This window comes from Stegastes partitus, unplaced genomic scaffold (assembly GCF_000690725.1).
Source record: "Stegastes partitus isolate 25-593 unplaced genomic scaffold, Stegastes_partitus-1.0.2 Scaffold2385, whole genome shotgun sequence".
Taxonomy (NCBI): Eukaryota; Metazoa; Chordata; class Actinopteri; family Pomacentridae; genus Stegastes; species Stegastes partitus.
In genome coordinates, this window is record NW_007580116.1 from 21082 (window position 1) to 39678 (window position 18597).

At 42.9% G+C, this 18597-nt stretch overlaps 1 protein-coding gene across 1 annotated transcript in view; it reads right to left on the reverse strand.

Annotated features, from left to right (window-relative positions):
- LOC103374883 (fibrillin-2-like) overlaps window positions 1-18597 on the reverse strand; it is a gene marked incomplete at its 3' end in the record, with an annotated part of 42653 nt that overhangs the window by 17363 nt on the left and 6693 nt on the right. Inside the window, exons 2-3 of the mRNA XM_008305036.1 lie at window positions 9749-9831; window positions 9491-9592 (exon numbers count right to left, since the gene is read on the reverse strand). Coding sequence (XP_008303258.1) covers window positions 9491-9592; window positions 9749-9831 — 185 coding nt within the window. The remainder of the gene's footprint in view (window positions 1-9490; window positions 9593-9748; window positions 9832-18597) is intronic.

Sequence of the window (18597 nt, forward strand, 5' to 3'; positions counted from 1 at the left end):
AAAAAAAAAAAAAAAACAAATAACAAATGATAATTTGTTCTTTAATGTTTGTCTATAAAATTCTACTTTTTTAAAAACAGTATTTAAATCATCACAAAATAATTTTTTTTTACAGTTATTTGCCTGTATTTTAAAGAAAAAATATTTCTACTGTACAAATTTAAGATGTTTTAAAAGTTTACAGATAATATCTAGTAAAATAACAGTTAAAAAAAAGTAATAAATTACATTTTGAATGTCTACGTCAACAATCTCAAGTGTTACAAGTTGTATTTTGTTCTTTTACAATGTCTGACCTTAAAATTATAGTTTTACTGTATTTAAATCTGCTAAACATATCATTATTTTACAGATATTTGCCACTTTGCTGCCAGATTTTCACAGATTTTTTACTGGACTTTTTTTGTGTGTGCATTGGTGCAGCTCCTACAGTGTAAATTAAAGGTTTGTTGGCTGCCAGGGTTACTCTGCCTGAGTGAGCAGGTCGATCTGACTCTCTTAAACATGCAGGAGCAGCTTCCACAAGACAAACTAATTGGAGTTCCCGGCAGACGGGAAGCTTTCTGCTGAGCCAGCTTCCAACCGAACACGAGGGCAGCAGCGACGACACCCACAGCAGTGGATGCTACAGAAGCTCTTACTCTCCTCGGCTTCCTTTCATCGCGGCTCGAAAGGATATTTCATTGTCCTTTAGCCCCCTTTTACTTTTCTTCCTTCCTTCCTCCACTTCTCCCTATAGCCTCGGTGCCTTTCATGCTCTCCTGTCTATATCCTAATCGCTAAAGTTCAACATTAATTTCCTCTCTCTCCCTCCATCTGCCTGTTTGCGTCTCTTTGTGTCTTTAGCATTTGTGGCATGCAGCGCGGTGCAGCGGAGGGGAAATGACTGAGCTTCCCCGTAGCTTGACTTTGTCTAATGAGACTTTCTGAGTTTGCACACTTGCCAACAGGAGGTATTTCAGCCACTGTAATCCACCCACTTATTTCGACTGCACCTAAACACACTAAATATGACTTGTGTGAGTCATAATGAGTGAATATACTCTAAGGTAGCTTTTCATTGTCATCACCCACGCCTGCCTGCCTGCCTGCTGCCTGCCTGCCCGCCTTACTGGAAGCTTACTCAGGACACACTTGAGCTGCATGAGTCAAAGCACAACAGCATGAATCGTGGATGTGCGTAGTTTGAGTGAGGTGTAATTTACTGAAAGAAAAAAGAAAAAAAAAACCTGTCATTTCTTCCATATATTTATTGCATCTAGAAGTCTAGGAGGAGTTCCAGCTAACTTTCTCATGTGCAACGCTTGGCGGGCTCGGATTTGGCAGAGGGCTGCTTCGGTCTGGATTGTGCCTCATGGCAACGCGGGGCGATAAATTAAAGCAAACACTCTGGGATTCTGGGGCGTTTACAGGTTAGCGTGCTGTCTCTCAGGTTTCAAATTCATTCAAGACATGTGGTTAACACTACTGACCCGCTTTTGTTAAGGCCAGCGACGAGGAGCTGTGATGTGAAACACTGCAGTGACTGATTACACTTTTCCATACCGCGGAACAAACCGTGGAGGAAAAACTGTTCCAGCACGCTGAGGGCAACTTGGGTAAACGCACTCGCAAACTCCCCCTCCTCACAAAAACATATTTCTAAATAGGTCAAGGCAGCATGTGGAACGACTTTGGTGAGGGGCAGGAGGCTCAGTGGCCTCAGGAACCGAAGATGATGAGACAGGTGAGATGGAGGGACGCTGGAGGTCACACAGATTCATTCGGTGTCAAATGTTTTCTCTGGAACAGAGGCTATTTTTTTGAGAATTAAACATTTGTAGAGAGAAGGGGATGAGCTCATTGGTTAACCTCCTGCCTTCTGCAGGTGGAAGGAGATGGTTTGTCCCAGTGACCCGGAGCCTGGACGGCTGCACGTGCAGAGTGATTTGAGGGGGGGGATGCGTGCACAATGCACCTCTGTATTCTGGCGGTGTCGTCGGTGAGCGGCTCACATCTGGGTGTTTTTTACGAGAGGCCGCGAAACACAGGAAGTCCCGGCTTGTGTGTTAGTGTGTGTCTGACGGAAAACTGAGGAGCTTTCTAGCTGTGTTTTTACACAACACATCACACGGACCGGTGACGGGCCAGTCTCGGTTTCAAAGCTGCACAAGCAAGCTGAGGTGTAAAAAGTCGAATCAAGTGCAGGCTCTGAGGTTTTTATTTATTATTTCCACGTCAGTCATCTTGGTCTGACTCACTGGATGAGGGCTGCAGGTATAAAAGCCAATTCACAGACAAACGAATGCTTGCTATGAGAAGCGACTGTGCGAGGAGATTCTCCATCATCCACACCTTTAATATTCATTATTAACAGAATTATAACTGAAGCAGTCACAGCTGGACTTTGGAGGTGCTTTGATTTGTCCATTCTTTCTATCAACGGAGCCCAAACAGTTGGAACATCTAAATTCTCCAGAAGTCCTGTGCTCTGGTCGCTTCAAGAATAATCTCATTGACACAGTGGTACAGTCCAATCTGTAACCAGCTGCCATGTGAGTGTTTTTCTGTGTTTAACATGAGGACCAATACATACTTACTGTGTGAATAGCTAACCCTGACCCTAATCTGCACACATGGAAGGACAAAAGCCTGAATTGGCCTTTAAGCCTTTTCCATTTCCTACATGTTGTAATTTTCAAAACAACCTCCAAACAGCAACCTACACACTAAAAAGTGGCAAGTAGAGGACTATAAGGTTAATTTCTCCTCAGATCATCCACTTGCAGGTTAAATCCCAACAGCCACCTTAAAGCATTTCAGTAAAAAATACAGTCGTGACTCGATAATCCGACGCTAAATGTAAAACCTTCTTTTATGTCGGATAGTAAGGCTGTCGGATTGTCAAGACGGAGGTCGAGATACGAGGAGGGCTTGATGCTGGAAGGGTCATTTGTTGTTAATATTTATTGTCTATAGTTGTTATAATAACTAGTGTATTGTTAGAACACTACGCATCACTGGATTTCATGTCTAGCTGACCTTGTGCACGGGCCATCGGGTTGACATCAAAGGTGAGTAAATCTGTCGAACTGTTAAGTCATCGTTATCATTATTTGTGACATAAAATGTCATGTCGGAGTCGGAATCCAAGGCTGTTGGTATGTTAAGGCTGTTTTTCATGGGTTCCGTTCGTTTTTCCTAAAAAAAACTCTCAGATAGCAGGGTTTTGAGATTGTTAAGGGTCAGATTATCGAGTCACGACTGTACCATAAAAACTTCTGTGTCATGAGTCATAAACCTTTGTTTAGGACTATGAGCCTTACGTTAATCTTGTCTCTCTATTAAAGCTGATTTTAATACAGTTTCAGGATCTAAAGGACCCAGTTGATGCTCCATTTTGTTGACTTTATTCTGATTTGATGCATCTTCTGACCCACTGACGCTGACTTAACCAATGTACCAATCCATTCTACTTCACACGATCTTGTGTGATACATGTTCAGGAAAGTTTGACAACAGCCACAAATCCAGTTGCAAATCCAGAGCTAAAGTTTAGGCAGGCTTCACCTGTTGGGCATCGATTTCAAATTACGTTTGTATGTCTTGTATCTATAAACATCTTATCAGTAAGTCAACATGGTTCCTTTATTGGTTTTTGTGCTATTTTTGTGTTCCATCTAACCAAGTTTCCATCTGTCACTATTTAAAAGAGAAACTGCCACAACATCTTCGGTTAAACCCAACCCAAGATGACTGTGATTGGTTTAAAGAAACACAAAGATGCCAGAGCTTTTCCCCTTATAATGAGCTGCAGTCAGACCATTCTGCACGACGCAATGGTCCAGCTAATCGAGACTAATCATCGCTCAGTCTTCTATTAGTAATCAGTTGTTCAGAGAAAAACAAAATGTGGTTTCCTGGTTTGGCCGGCCAGTGTTTCAGTAACATGAGATGTTGCTGTTGCACAACGAGGACCAGGAATTGGGACGTAAGGCCTTGTCAGGTTTGGAATTTCCGCCATTAGTCAACTTATGGAACGTAGACGAGGCTAAAGGTCCTTCGAGGGAGATGCCTTTACATCTCTAGAAAGTAGTTTCGTCTCAGGAAAAGCGGAGTTTCCTCCATCGCTTGGAAAACCATACCATGAGGTTTACGACACTCGTCAACAGTAAAAGAGCTAACTGTTCGCTGTCATGCTGTAAAAAAAGGCTGTCATTCTTGTTCAACGCTGGAAGAGAAGTACATGCTGGACAGATTTCATCTCTAACCTCACTGCAATGGAAAACATTACCAACAACTCAGCAAAAGTGTTATTATTTAGGGTAATAAGAGTCTTGGCGGCATTTCTACGAAACACGTCCAAAGGTGTCTTTCCTGTCTAAGAAACTCACAGTCCTCCGCTTAATTCTGTACCTCACACACATCATCGGTTTTAAGGTGACTTAGAGGAACTTATCTGCTTAGCTTGTTTGTTTACCTCATAGCCGACGGGACAAAGCGTTAGTTTGTGGTCAAGTTGGACTGCATGCGAGCGGCCTGGTTTCTAATTAAAAAGGCCCCTCGATGGCCAATGGAAGCCTGTCAGTCTAAAGACAGCTGTTTCTCACCATTAGGGCGAGAACATCCCTGGTAATGATTTCGTAATTATGGTTATGGGAAGACAAGGTTATAAAGAGAGCCGTATTTGGTGCTCGGCACAGCTGCTCTGCCCTGAACTCTGCTTTATTACAAGGGTGACTGCCAGCGTGAACCCTTGTTGTCTGGAAGCGACATGACACCTCCGAGTTATCAGTAAATGTGACTCATGCACTTCTGAAGCCACCTCTGCTCTGAAGAGATCTGACTTTCCTATTTCTGGTAATGTGTGCATTTCCAACAGGCTGCCAGGTCTTTCACAGAAACATGTGCTTGCATTGTTCGCTGGCAACGGGCGAAGATTCCAGGAAGAGTCATTAAGAAAAAAATCATAGTCGACCATCTGTGTGGACACAACAATAATCACAGACATGTGGCTTACATGAAGAAAGTCGCAAATGTGTTGCTGATTTATTTAAACCTCTGCATTCCACAGGCAAGACGTGAGACATAAAGATGCTATCTATAACCCAGCAAACCGGGGTGCAAGAATCAGGCTGTGTAATTAGGGCAGAGGAAATTGGCGTTTGGAAATGGATCTCCATAGAGCTGCAATTTGTTTCCAACAGCACTGAATTATCCTGTTAAAAGGTGGACACTGGCCAAAAGCTGGATTTGGGAGTTATCACATTTGGTAAGACAAGATCTACAATGAGAGTGCTCGACTCCTTTTGGCCTGAGTAGAAACCTCTGAGACTGATAATGTTGTGAAAACACTTTTCAACTTAGCAATTTGTTAAACACACCTAAAACAGTGAGTCCTCAGAGGGAGTTTAAATCAGAACAAAGATTTGGAACCAACTATCGATGAAGTTACACAGTTTAAAACGTCCCAACACAGCTTAACGAGTACTTTTAATGGATTAGAGGGATTACGACGTGACGTTTGGGATTAATACATGAATGTAGCTTCATGGTGACGAAGGATCATCCTACAGCATCTGGTTAACTGATGGAAATTCACTTTATCTCCAAGTATACTCCCTAAAAAGTGATCTAAACCTATTTCTACCACTTAGCTAAATGCACGGTTGCAATACTAATAAATCTAATTTGCTGATTTGGTTAAACCTTTTAAGCTGCGTTGACATAATAAAGTTGCATTAACTTAATATTGTTCTGAAAATCAACACAAAATTCTCCGTTAGTTGATCTAAAAACTAAATTCAAGTTGAGTTAACTTCATTAAATTGGTTTGTTTACTTACTTTTCTTCACCTTGAGGTCAGGATTTCAGGTTGAGACTCTTATTACTGTGTGTAATTTCAACACAAATTTCTGCGTTAGTTGGTTTAAAACTAAATTCAAGTTGAGCTAACGTCAAGAAATTGGCTCGATGACTTAATTTTGGGGATTTCCAGTCCCCTCATCCGTCTTTACAGGCCTGGAAAATTTCAGGCGGTTAAGACTGGTAATTAAGAATACCTTTGCCTGAAGAGGAAAAGCTAATTTCCCTTAACTCCTTGTAGTTTATCGGTGGAACATAATGTCATTTGAAGTTGTCATAGCTCAAAAAGACAGATGCAACCTGCGTGCATCATTTCTTTGAGCACTGCTTGACCTCTGACATTCATTAAAGCTGGCAGAGAGGCCAGAGGAAGGCCTTCCACGGTGATAAACTCCAAGCGAGCATTTTAACAACTTTCCCATCTGCTATTCATAGAACAATAAAGTTGTCTGTGAATAAACCGATCACGCAGCATCTCAGTAGCTTCCTCTTCTTCCCCGCTGTCTGCAGACCTGTAGACGAGCCAAGACAAATCCCAGCTGAGGAAAGCTGAGAGTCACAGAAACTTTTCGGTCCAGCTCTGCTAAGCTCTCGCTCTAATTTATCACTCCGCTTTTGAGAGGCATCGATGGCCCTGAGGAACATGACTTCACAGCTCCTGCCAAAGCACTGACACTGCAGGACATCTGTGCAGGTCCTGCCATACAGGTCAGAGGCGACCTTTCTCACCGCGGCCTCTCTCCTGAGGGCCCGGCTTACTCCTGGCTGGAGCAGATCCTGTTTTACACCTCTGGGTCACGTCCAACTGATGCTCGCTGTGTGTGTGCGCGACCTACACTTCTCTGTCCGTTTGGATGCGAGTGTGAGCGTCCGTGCATGTGTGTACAGTTCAGTGCAAGTGAAAATGTGGGATTAATGGAATGTGAGCATGTGTAAAGGGTCTGGCAGGGGCCAGGCGTGACTGATGAGCTGACTTTGGCCTACTAAAGCAGTGAAGCTGAACACATTGCACGCCACTCAATGCACACATTGGCACACAAACTGCATGCTCCCAAAGTGGCGCTTAACAACAATGTTTTCGGCATGTCCGGCACACATTAGCTTCATACTTAAACCCTGCACACACTGCAGTAATCTCACAAAGACAAATGTGATTTCACACACTCCTTCATGTGCAGTAAAACACTTCGGTCCGCACACACATCCTGAGTGGTCTGTAACTAAGCCCAGTAGACTGAGCCGGGGCAGCCAGACTCTCTGCTTTAATCCTGACAAACTCTGTGACCTGCAGACTGTGGCGCAGGACTCTGCTATTACACTGACTGCACTGCTTATTCCTGCTCCCATAACAGAAAGGTGGGACCATTAAACTAAGCAACTGGAGGGTTAAGAAACTGAACCAGCTCAGTGTAACAGATAACATGGCTCCAAGGAGTTTGAACCACTTAGTGGGATTACACAGCAAAGTGAAGCAAAGCTCGAGTCGTTTAGAATAAAGTGCGTATACTGCGTCTAGATGTTATTGGTATCATACAGCAAGGAATGAGATAATGTCATCAACATACCAGATTGTCTCCAGCGAAAGTCTTTAATCTGGGAACTAAATTAGAGAAAACCCTTTCCAACCACTTTCCAATCCTGCTATTTGAGCTGTAAACAATAGACTTCAAAAAGCAACAGCAAGCATCTCGAGTTTCTGACTTTTGTGTTTCTACTCGTGTGTTAGTAAGCGGTTGGAACAGTTCGGCATTCTGTGACATCCACATGAAGAGTTACATAAGACGGTTGTTTGATTCGTACAAAAACGAAAGCGTGAAGGCAGCAATTTACCGTTTTATAGGCGTTAGCCGCCTGATGACTTCTAGGAACAGTTGTCCAGGAATTTACTGCTTCCAACTTAATTAGAGGTGCTGGTAGACACCTTTGTTATCTTCTGACAGAGCCAGGCTAGTTGGTTCCTCCTGCTTTCAGACTTTATGCTAAGCTAAGAGGCCATATCACACCATATTTCCAGAAAATTATCAAATTAGCTTTTGTTTTGTTTAAGTAGCAGTCAAGAGCTTCATAAAGTTAAGTTTAGAATCACAAAAGACAAAAAAATCAATAAGTATTCACCATTTTAGTAGTCAGAACTGGGAACTGTTCAGTGATTTGCTGTTTAATGCTCCAAAGTTGATGCTGGTCCACAAAAGTGACCTTGTGCAAGAAACCGAACCCCAAATGGCCCCTGATTTATGTGTAAACCATTGAATGAATGTAAAGTAACGGACCAAATCCAGCCAAATATTTATCCCCCTACTTCATTTTGTCTGCTACCATATCAGTCAGGAATACATTTCCTTGTGGATCAATGCGTGGAAAGCTACAGACAGCTGCAGAAACTATGGATGTAATGTAGTTTTTGGACTACACGTGGACGTCCAAAGAGCGGTCTGAACAGTCTGGACTCTCGCAGATGTCAAAGTTTACATCATGCAGACCCTGACATACCCTATCGGACCCAGACATAGTCGCAGGTGTGGAATTTATTAACTAATTCTGCAAAAGTCTGCAAGGGTGATGTACATTTTGTCATCCACCAAGTGTGCGAGAGTTCCCACTGCAGACATCTGCATGCAGCATAAAATTTGCGACTGCATGGACAGTCTGTGGTGCACATGTTCCAGGAATATAAATGGTGCTTAAAACAAATACTTGTTATCAGACTAGACTGTAAAAGGAGTTTCTCTGTCATCCACACTTTTATAATTCATGATTAAGAGTTGTAATTAAAGTGCTGTTAGACTTTGGAGGAGGTTTTAATTGTACATGCTTTGCATCAATGGAGCTCAAACACAGTGGGAAGCTCTAAATTCTCCAGATGTCCTGTGATACATCTGAGGAGATTCTTAGTCATCCACATCTTTATAATTCATGATTTGAAGGAAGGCAGTTGAAGTAGCAGTTGTTAGACTTTGGAGGTGCTCTGATTTGTAGATGTTTTGCATCGATGGAGCTCAAACACAGTCGGAAGCTCTAAATTCTCCAGATATCCTGTGATACGTCTGAAGAGATTCTTCTTTTATCATTCAACAAGTTGCCGTTTAAGTTATCTGCTGTTAGACTTTGGAGGAACTTTTATTTTTGGTTTTGCATCAATGGAGCCCGAACATAGTGAGAAGCTCTAAATTCTCCAGATATCGTGTGATATGTTTGAGGAGATTCTCCATCATCCCCACCTTTATAATTCATCATAAGAAGATTTGCAGTTGAAGTAGTTACTGCTGGACTTTGGAGGGGCTTTAATTTGTACATGCTTTGCATCGACGGAGCTCAAATACAGTAGGAGGCTCTAAATTCTCCAGATACTTGGTGCTATGTAAACCCAGTGAGCTCGACACACCTCATATATATAATCACATCAACCTGATGCTATTGTTCAATCTGTAACCAGCTACTGTTTGCTGCAAGAAGTGTAAAACCTCAGCCTTTCACAAACATCCACGGGAGCCTGATGTGTTCAGTCTGTGGGGCAATGCAACCATCAGCAGACCGACACGGACATACAGATTCTGAAAGCATGACCCAGCCCTAACTCTAGCCTTCTGACAGGACCAGGTGCTGGAGTTTCACTTTCTATACGTGCATGTGAAGTGAGTCGACTGACCTCCTGCTCCTGCGCCACAGCTGGGCGAGAGCTGCCCGTTGGAACAGGTACACATGTTGGGTCTGGAACAGAATCCATCGCCGCACGAATTCCTGCAGATTGCTGGAGAGAGGAAGAGGAAGAGCAGTGAGTTTACTTGCTTCCTTTATGTTTCTTGCATTCAGTCACACATAATAGCACAAACAGAACGAGCCGCTATTTGTTATCTTCTCCACCGAGCTCGTATCAAAGAGGATTTTAAAGGATGGAGGAACTTACGAACAATACACTGGTTCCCTCCCGGCAGCGTCTTCCAGCCCGGGCAGCAGTATGAATGGAAGCGGGAGCCACACACATTGGGCCTGACGGAGACAAAAAAGAACAAACAAACTTCACTACTCGCCCTGACCTCCCAAACATATTTCAGTAAAAATCCCTAAACAAATACACACGGTTATGAGATATTTTCTGAGCCCGCACGGTCTCCGCTTTCAGGATAAACAAAACAAACTTTGATACAAAGCGAATGATGGATGGAGGCATGTTTTGGGGGGCGGAGGGGAGGAAATGCGAGGGGCCTGCAGCATGAGGAGGACCATTTTGTTTTTCTTTCAATGCTGAACTCTAAACTCCGAAGGACAGGATGTGTAAAGTCCGTCTTTCTCTGGAGTTCCTGTTTTCTGGCACATATCCAACCCCCCGACCGACTCATTCAAGCTCTGATTTTTACTGGCGAGGATCAAACTTTGACCCCGTCTGACAGATGTAAGAGTCATCACGGCGTACGTTGTGCTCGATTGGCCTGACAGGTTCGCCACAAAGCTTCCCTCTGAGGAAATGGCTAAACCACATCTAGAGATGACTGACTGAGCTCACACACACTCCAAAACACACACACAAACCTGCAGCTGCTTTACAAGCTACTGTGACCGACGGTGCATATTTTGAATAATTACACACCAGGTTGTATGTCAGTGCGTTTAGAAAATGCATCAATCCAAAAAATTTTACGAGGAGGCGAGCGTGAGACGGCGCGCGCTGCATGGAGCTGTTGGGATTCCAGCTATATGTGGTGGCGCTAATGATATCCTCAGTGACCTTTCAAAGCGTATAATGACGAGTATTTGTGGTCATCTGTGTCGGCGGTTAGTTGTTTGTGTTTTCTGATGCCACGGCTGAGAATCGAGGGACCACAGGATGGTAGAATGGGAAAAAGCCCGAGCCACATGCTTATGGTAAAGTCATTCGCCACAAGGATCACATCGCTTTAGTCTCGACATGTTCTGCCTCCAGGACGTGATTTATTGTGACCCGAGGGCAGAAATTGTTTTTAGTAACACTAGATTATCCAGCGTGTTCTGATGCTGAACGAGGACTAGTAAACGTAGAGATGTTCTGGTCTACGTTTCCCACGATGCAGCTTGTTAAATATCTCTTTTTTTAAATTCCCCATATATAACGCAAGATTGCTCTCACCTGAATTATAACATTATTCATGCATCGGGGCTATTTTCTTAACTTTGCCTCGAAGTCTCCGCAGCTGTTTTCACAGACTGACTGTTACGCCTCATAAAGAGTAAACTGGCCCTCGTGTAAAAAATCGCTTCTTTGAGGGGAAGTTTTCTGAAAGTTTCTGGACAATTTTCTTCACTGTTGGTTCTGGTTTTTTACAGCAATATAAAGTCCTGCATCTCAGCCATAGCTAGAAGTAGAGATAACTCAGAAATGTATTTTGCAGCAGCACACCTGAGTTATAATGACTTAAATCACAAGATATTTTTGATTACTTATTTTATTTTAATTGAAAATAATGGAACAACATTTTCCCTCGTGCCTACAGATGTTACAGATACTGAGGAACAATACTGGCTATCATACTGAGTATTTTACTGCTTTTATTTTGTGCAAACACTGCCTGCAGTTCAGCCAAATAACCCATGAGTTTTTGTCTCACAACTGTCAGCCACAGCGGGATCACAATCGGCTTCACGGTGGCTGAAACGAGCAAATGCTTTTCCCAGAATATTTCTAAATGAGACGTTACGTTCTCCAACAAAGCCGTAAGTCACGGAACAATCGGCTCTGATAAATGGTGCAATTCAGCCAAATATTTACTGTTGCATGCAGTTGGGACGCATTACTTTGTCACACGATTGCCCCTTAAACTCTGACCGTCTTGCTCGTATATCTGCCGCAGTCCGTGGTGGAAAATGAGCTGTTATCTGTCTGTACAGTCTCTGTGTCACAAGCTTGTTTATAGACACCCTGACGTATGCGAAGCGTCTTCTGCTGCAGAAGTGTTTTGGGTCAGAAAAAAGCACGCAGACTGAAAAATGTGACCGGATGCAATAAAACATTCTGGTATTTTTGTCACACTGCGTTTCACTATTGGGACATACTAAATCTTTTTTTTTCTGGTATGTTATATGGAAGTATGGATACTGGAGCGCATCCCAGTTGTTAGCAAACCACGAAAAAAACCTCAGAGAAGAAGAAGAAACAAACAAAACTTTGCACCATCTATGAAAAAGTGAAAACAAGTGTTTAGGGAGTGTTTTCAATTGGGCAAGTTGATAAGATTATTTTGTTTTTCATGCTTTCCAGAGATGAAAACAAAGAAAGAAACAGCTGATCGGTCATGTTTGCAAATCAGGAGTTATTCAGAAAAGTACGACTACTTTTTTCTGCAAAACCTGGGACGATTTTTCACATTTTTAGCCGTTTTCTTGACTTTTTCCAATGCAATGCTTCAAAAAATGTGTTAAGAAAACACAGCCACAGACAGCTGAAGCAGTAAAAGTCAACGTGGCAGCAGCTGTAATCGCCAACCAACTACAAAGCAACCTAACGGGTCGGATAAGCAGTAAAAAGATGTTTAAGGTCCAGATATGAAGCCGGAGATTAAGTTTTCACTCTGATGAACTTGCTCCTGTGTGAAACAGTTGACCTCCCTCCCCTCCGCAGAAGATAGTATCCGTAGTAACCCCGGGCCGTCGCCGGGGAGATGACAGCTGGGGTTTGACTCTGTGATGGATGGAGAGCAGAGCAACACCTCCAACCACATTACCAGATGGCACAGGGGGGGGACGGACGGACGGACAAACAGGTGGGCAGCCAGACAAGAGATATTTATGTAGGCAGAATGAGAGCAGAGGAAAAAAAAAAAAAAACACGGGAAGACTGCAGGAACGAGAAGGACGGGACATTCGCAGAAACTGAAAGTTGGTTTTAGAGAGAAAGTGTGAAAGGAGTGAGAGGAATTAGGAGGCGGGAAGACCGGGCGGTGGGAAAGGAACAGGAGATCAGTGGGAGAGAAAGCAAAACAAGTTTATGTAGAGAAGAGGAGGAAGCAGGAGGAGGAGGAGGAGGAGGAGTGGGAGCGGAAAACAGAGATATGGAAACGAAGCAGAGAGCAGCATAAGCAAGAGGAGGCCAGCAGACCCTCGGTGGGGGTTGAATTTCTGGGGCAAACACACAAACCGAGAAAAAAAAAAACATGTTGGAAATGGATAGAGGGAGACATCAGCATTCCAACACTTAATGAGCACTCAACCAGAATTCTTCCCTGATCTATTTCTCCACACAGCGCCGCAGATTTTCCACCGTTACAGACCTGGGGGACGTCAATATACCAGGGATTATAAGGGTCTGACCCGCAGGTCAGAAACTCCGGTTTGTTTTTCTTCCTCTTCTTCCTCCAGGTCGACGCCTGCTCTCCTATCGCAGGGAGACGAGGCTTTGCAGGGAGACGAGGCTTTGCAGGGCGAAGCGAGACAGAATGAGAAACAGCCACAAAGAGGGAGTTTGAAGCCCCCCCGGGGGGGTTTCCTCAATATTGAAACGTCCTACTGTTCTCAGGACTCAATCTAAAGGAGATTAACTCTTCTGTGGCCACATCGTTGGCCTTTGAAGCCGCCTCCCGGCCCGTGGATCGCTCATTAACTGCCATTAATAGGAATTAAAGGAAAGCGGCTGCCAGCTCGTCCCGCAGGAGAATGAAGAGAAAGCTGATACTGTAATCAGAGTTTGAGTCGGTTCCATCGAGATCCTGAGACGCTGAACAACTACAATAACCAGAAAAATGTAAAACTACACTTTACATGCTGCATCACAGTATGTTTGTCTGGTAGAACCTTAGCTAACTCAGATTAACTTTAGAGAGGAACGTTCTTGTGACGCCTTTAAGTTCTAATGATGGTCTGAATGAAAACGGTTCAATCAGATGTTTAAAGTCAATGTGAACCTCAGTTAATATCATTTTTTAACATTCAGAGGATGCAGTCCGGAGCACAAATCATGTTCCATAATAGCAACGATGGAACGTTTCCAAACCAACATTCAAAAAATGTTTTCCAGATGTTCTCAAGGCTTCAGATGATTTAAATTTTTTTTCTTGTAATGTTATATTTTAATAAAGATGGAACATTCTGCCTGCAATGTTCTGAGGATGTTTTGTGGATGTTGTTGAGGGAACACATGAAAGACTGTTCTTCTATAAAACATTCTCTCAATGTTCCATGATAACAAAACAAGGAACGTTCTCAAGCCGTCATTCAAAAAAAAATGTTTTCTAGACGCTATCGAGGCCTCAGATGACAGAACGCTATTTATAACGTTCCTGTAATGTGATCTACCAAAGATAGAACATCTACACATTGTAGAACGTTCTTCTATAAGACGTTTCCACAGCGATACCAAAGGAACATTGTTCTCAATGCAACATTCAAGAAATATTTTCAAGAGGTTATGGAGACCTCCGATGATGGAACATTCTTTATATGGCGTTCCTGTACTGGGATCAAAGGTGGAACATTCTGCCTGCAATGTTCTGAGGATGTTTTGGGGACATTGTCGAAGAACATGTTGTGAAACGTTCTTGTATAGAACATTCTCATTGTTTCATGGCAGCAAAAGAGAAATGTTCTCAAACCAGAATTCAAAAAGTGTTTTCTAGACGCTATCGAGCGCTCAGGTATATTAACAAAGGTGGAACATTTTGTCTGCAATGTTCTGAGAACGTTTTGGGGATACTGCCAAGGGGACACATTATAGAATTGATAAAATTTTCTCAGAATGTTCCACGATAACAAAGGAAGAACGTTCTCAGTGCAGTTTTCAGTTTTGACAACTTTAGGGTGTAACAGTAAAATGACGTCGTCACCAAACACTCTCAAGAACATCCATCCTGAAAGAAGAACATTCAGGGAACCGGAAGCAAACTTCCCACTGAAAATATCTGTAGAACTTTGCAGAACTTTTTCAGAACATTTTTGGAACAAAAAACTTATTCTCACTGGGGTTGCGGAGACAGAAAAACATGAAGCAGCTGCGTTTACCTTTAACTGTCATTCTATCTACAGATATTTAAACAAACAGCAGATTAAACCTTTTAAAAAGTGCATTCTGGGTAAACGCTCAAGGATCATATCAGCATGAGGGATGCTGGTTGGTCAGAACAAGTTCTAGACAATGAAAGGATCATTTTTACCTACAGAAGACACCAGGATCATCTTCTAGACATGATTCATGATGTGTCAAAACATTTTTCTAAAGTGCTCATCTCTGCTTTCCGTCTATTTCTGTCATTTGCTTTTTCCTTTATTGCTCTGAAAGCTTGAAAATCTTCCAAACTGGAGCTATTACGTCCTCTCACCAGGCAGGGAAACCAGATTTTACGATTGTTGATTCTCGTCCACCGTTGATTAATACCAGAGACGTTATAACGGAGAGACTGAACAGAAATCTGTGGGACAGTAATCGTCGGTGGCAGAGTTTTAGCAAAGCGTTGGATAAAATTAGAAACTGCTAAATAAACAGGTTGAGGAGCTGCTGCGGCCCGAGGCTCCTCTTTGTGCAGGAATCCACGAGGTCGGAGGTCGGGACAGTTCAGAGCAGCCCGTCTCCACTGACCTACGAGGAAGGGCAGGCAGGCATGGAAAATGAGCGCAGACGCTCCGCTTCCATAAAGACACTGCTGAGAAGTTCACAGTTGCCGAGGCTGCAGGTCAGATGTCTGCGCCCATGTATGTGCTGTCAGAGGTCGAGGGTCTCCGGCCTGGTATCTGACACCGGCCAGGAAAACGCCTCCGTACTGCTGCCTCCAGCAACACCTGGGCCTGCTGCTCTCCCATCGCATCTTGGATGATGAAGGAATGTAGAGGAACTAGAGAACACTCGGATGGGTGTCAACGAAAGTCTTTACAGGCAGGTTTCGTCGCTTATTTCAGGCTAACGAGAGCAGGTCTCTAGCTAAACGAATGGGAAGGAGGCCATGATTGAGGACAACTAGTCAAATCTGATGAAAACTGCGTAAAAAGATTGGTTAATCTCCCTCAAAGTAAGATTCAATAAACCCTTTTTCCTCATAATTTCTACATCTGCTACACCATGCAACAAGAGTTTAATGAATGTTGACCCACTTATTTATGTATCTGTTTATTTATGGTCACATTTCCTCACACTATAAAACGTCATATTAGAATTTAATAAATCAACTTTGTTTTTCTAGTTTAAAAAATGTAAATATATGAGTTTTGCCAATTTGTAGTTATTTGAACTAAAAATGCCTGAATTCATTTCACACTACTTTAGAATTTAAGGACATTAGTTTATATGAATTTTGACCCATTTATTTATCTATCTGTTTATTTATGGTCACATTTCCTCATTTTGTAAAACATCATTCTTGGATTTAACAGAATCATCTTTGTTTTTCTAATTTATTATGAGTTTTGCTAATTTCTAGTGATTTGAACTCAAAATGTCAAACTTCTTTTCAGACCACTTTAGAATTTAACCAGTGTTAGTTTGCATAACTTGAGGCATTTTGGCTTAAATTGATGAGCTCAAATAAACTAAAAGCTGAGAGTTCACTCAGCTCATTAAATTAAGTTTATAAGAAACAAAACTATTATAAAAGCAGACTTCCCAGGATGCACTGGTAGAACGTTAACCCCGACACAAATACAGTCTGAGAGACTGAACAACACCATCGGCCGGACGCTTCCTGGTTTGGCTGTTAGGAAGCAGACGATTGGCTGTCTGAGGGGAGAGGGGCGGGACTTCTGTCACACCACCGCCCTCTTATGGAATTCTTCCCAAAAATTTCCATCCAGGATTCTTCAAGTGACAAATCAATCCATTAAAGCCTCTCTGGTAATAATCAATTTGGTTCGCTGCCTGCTGACGGATAAAACATTCCCATAATACTGATGCTCCAAGTTGGTTGTAGAAAAACGAACAGAACACAGGATTTGACTGCACATCGTGACACCTGGATGGATGTAAAACTGATCTGGTTGCAGTTTTTAAACAGAACTCAGATATGTTTTTTAGCCCTGAACATGTCATGTGTCTATCTGCTGAACTGATGAAGTCATGAGGCTCAGAAACGATGGAACAAGTGTGAAGTTTCGATCCACCTCCATGTAATTCAAGGGCTGTAACTCTGAAAATATTTGTGGTGTGAAGACTGCATGGCTTCAGTAAATATAATAAAGTTATTGTATATATGTGAGAGTCTATTTCAGCATCAAAAATTCTTCAAGTAACTCTGCTTTTCAAACATAGTTAGTGAGACACTGGATAATCTTGGCAGCATCATCTTTATAAACTCACGCTGATAAAGATTTAAAGTGGAAGTGAAGTGGCTGAAGCACATCAGTAAATCCTGCGTGCTGTATGTTGCAATGACCCCTCTGACTGACAAGAGACCAAGCTGCATAGACGGCAACTTATACTGCGGTCGACCACACGAACCACGGAGGGGAAATTTGTTTATTGCTCCATTTAAATAAAAATAAATGTCTTTGTGAACCGACGTGATTTGCGGCGAGGCTAATATTGTTTATCAGCGCCGACATGTCATTTGGCGAAAAGCAGCCCGTAAAGCAAACACGACTCTGCGCGTAAATAACCTTGTGCAACGTCTTTATGTCTGCGCATGTGTTTTGTCACGGAGTGTATGTGGAAATGTCAAATGTAGGCAGTAAACCGATGGTTAAATCGACTCGTACAGTCTGACATTAAGTAAAAAAGCACTTTAATCACAGACCACACGCCAATCAGCTGTCCCAGATAATCCTGCCTTTACAGCTCGCTCTCAGCCTACAGTAAGCACAAAACGCAGACACATAAAAACCTAAAATGGAACCTAATGTGCATAAAACAGGAAAGTAAATTCTTGGTCTTTTTTCCCCCCTTCTGTCCTCAAAACGCTCAGTATGTGTGAGGTGAAATGGTTTCGCTCGGTGGCATCCAACACGGGGAAATTCCTTTATTCTCTTTCGGAGTAGGCATGTGCCAAGACAGACTGTAAATAGAGGAGCAAATCCAGGCCATCAGGGTGGTATTGACATTATCCTGGAAGGGACTGAGCTGAATAAATGTAATTCTCTGCTGTGGGGCTGAATGTCTGCCAAGGCGTCTCTCCTTGACAGACGCTGGGAAAAACTTTAAGTTAATAAGGTGGGCATCTGCAAAATAAAAAAAAAGAAAAACCTGGCGGGATTTTTTAACATACAAGTGATCTTAAAAAACAATAAATATTCACTTCTTTTAGTTGGCTGGACATAAGAAAGAAGAAATAAATAGCTAAACTCTCTGCCTCTCTACCAACCAGATAGTCAATCACAGATCGGGTGAAGCCGGCCAGACAGCCGAGCAGCCGGTCGGAGGTCTGATCAGATTCGCCCTGAGTGGACCGATGCCAGCCGGCCGGCACTGTGCTGCGGGGAGCCAATAAATCAGAGTCAGTCAGCGTCAGACCCAGAGACAGACCAGGGGATGTGAAGCTCCAGCCAGCAAATAAACAGAGAGAGCACCCCAGCCCAAGGCCGGCGTAATGACCATCATTAAAGCAGCCTCCCTCCGTCTCCCACACAGGGAATCTGAGAAACACATACTGAGTTACTGACAGTCTGCTGCGACCGGTGCCCAGCAGCAAGACACAGGAGTGGTGTAGTTAGTGAATGAGTCGTAGTAGAATCCAACAACTCCTGAAACATCTGGAACGCGCCACACAAAGACCAATAAACAGCCAAAACACTGACTCATCGTCTCAAATGTGATTTTTCACCCTCAAGGCTTCTGTCCAGAGGCGGTTCGATGAAACAGATTCTTGCGCAGAT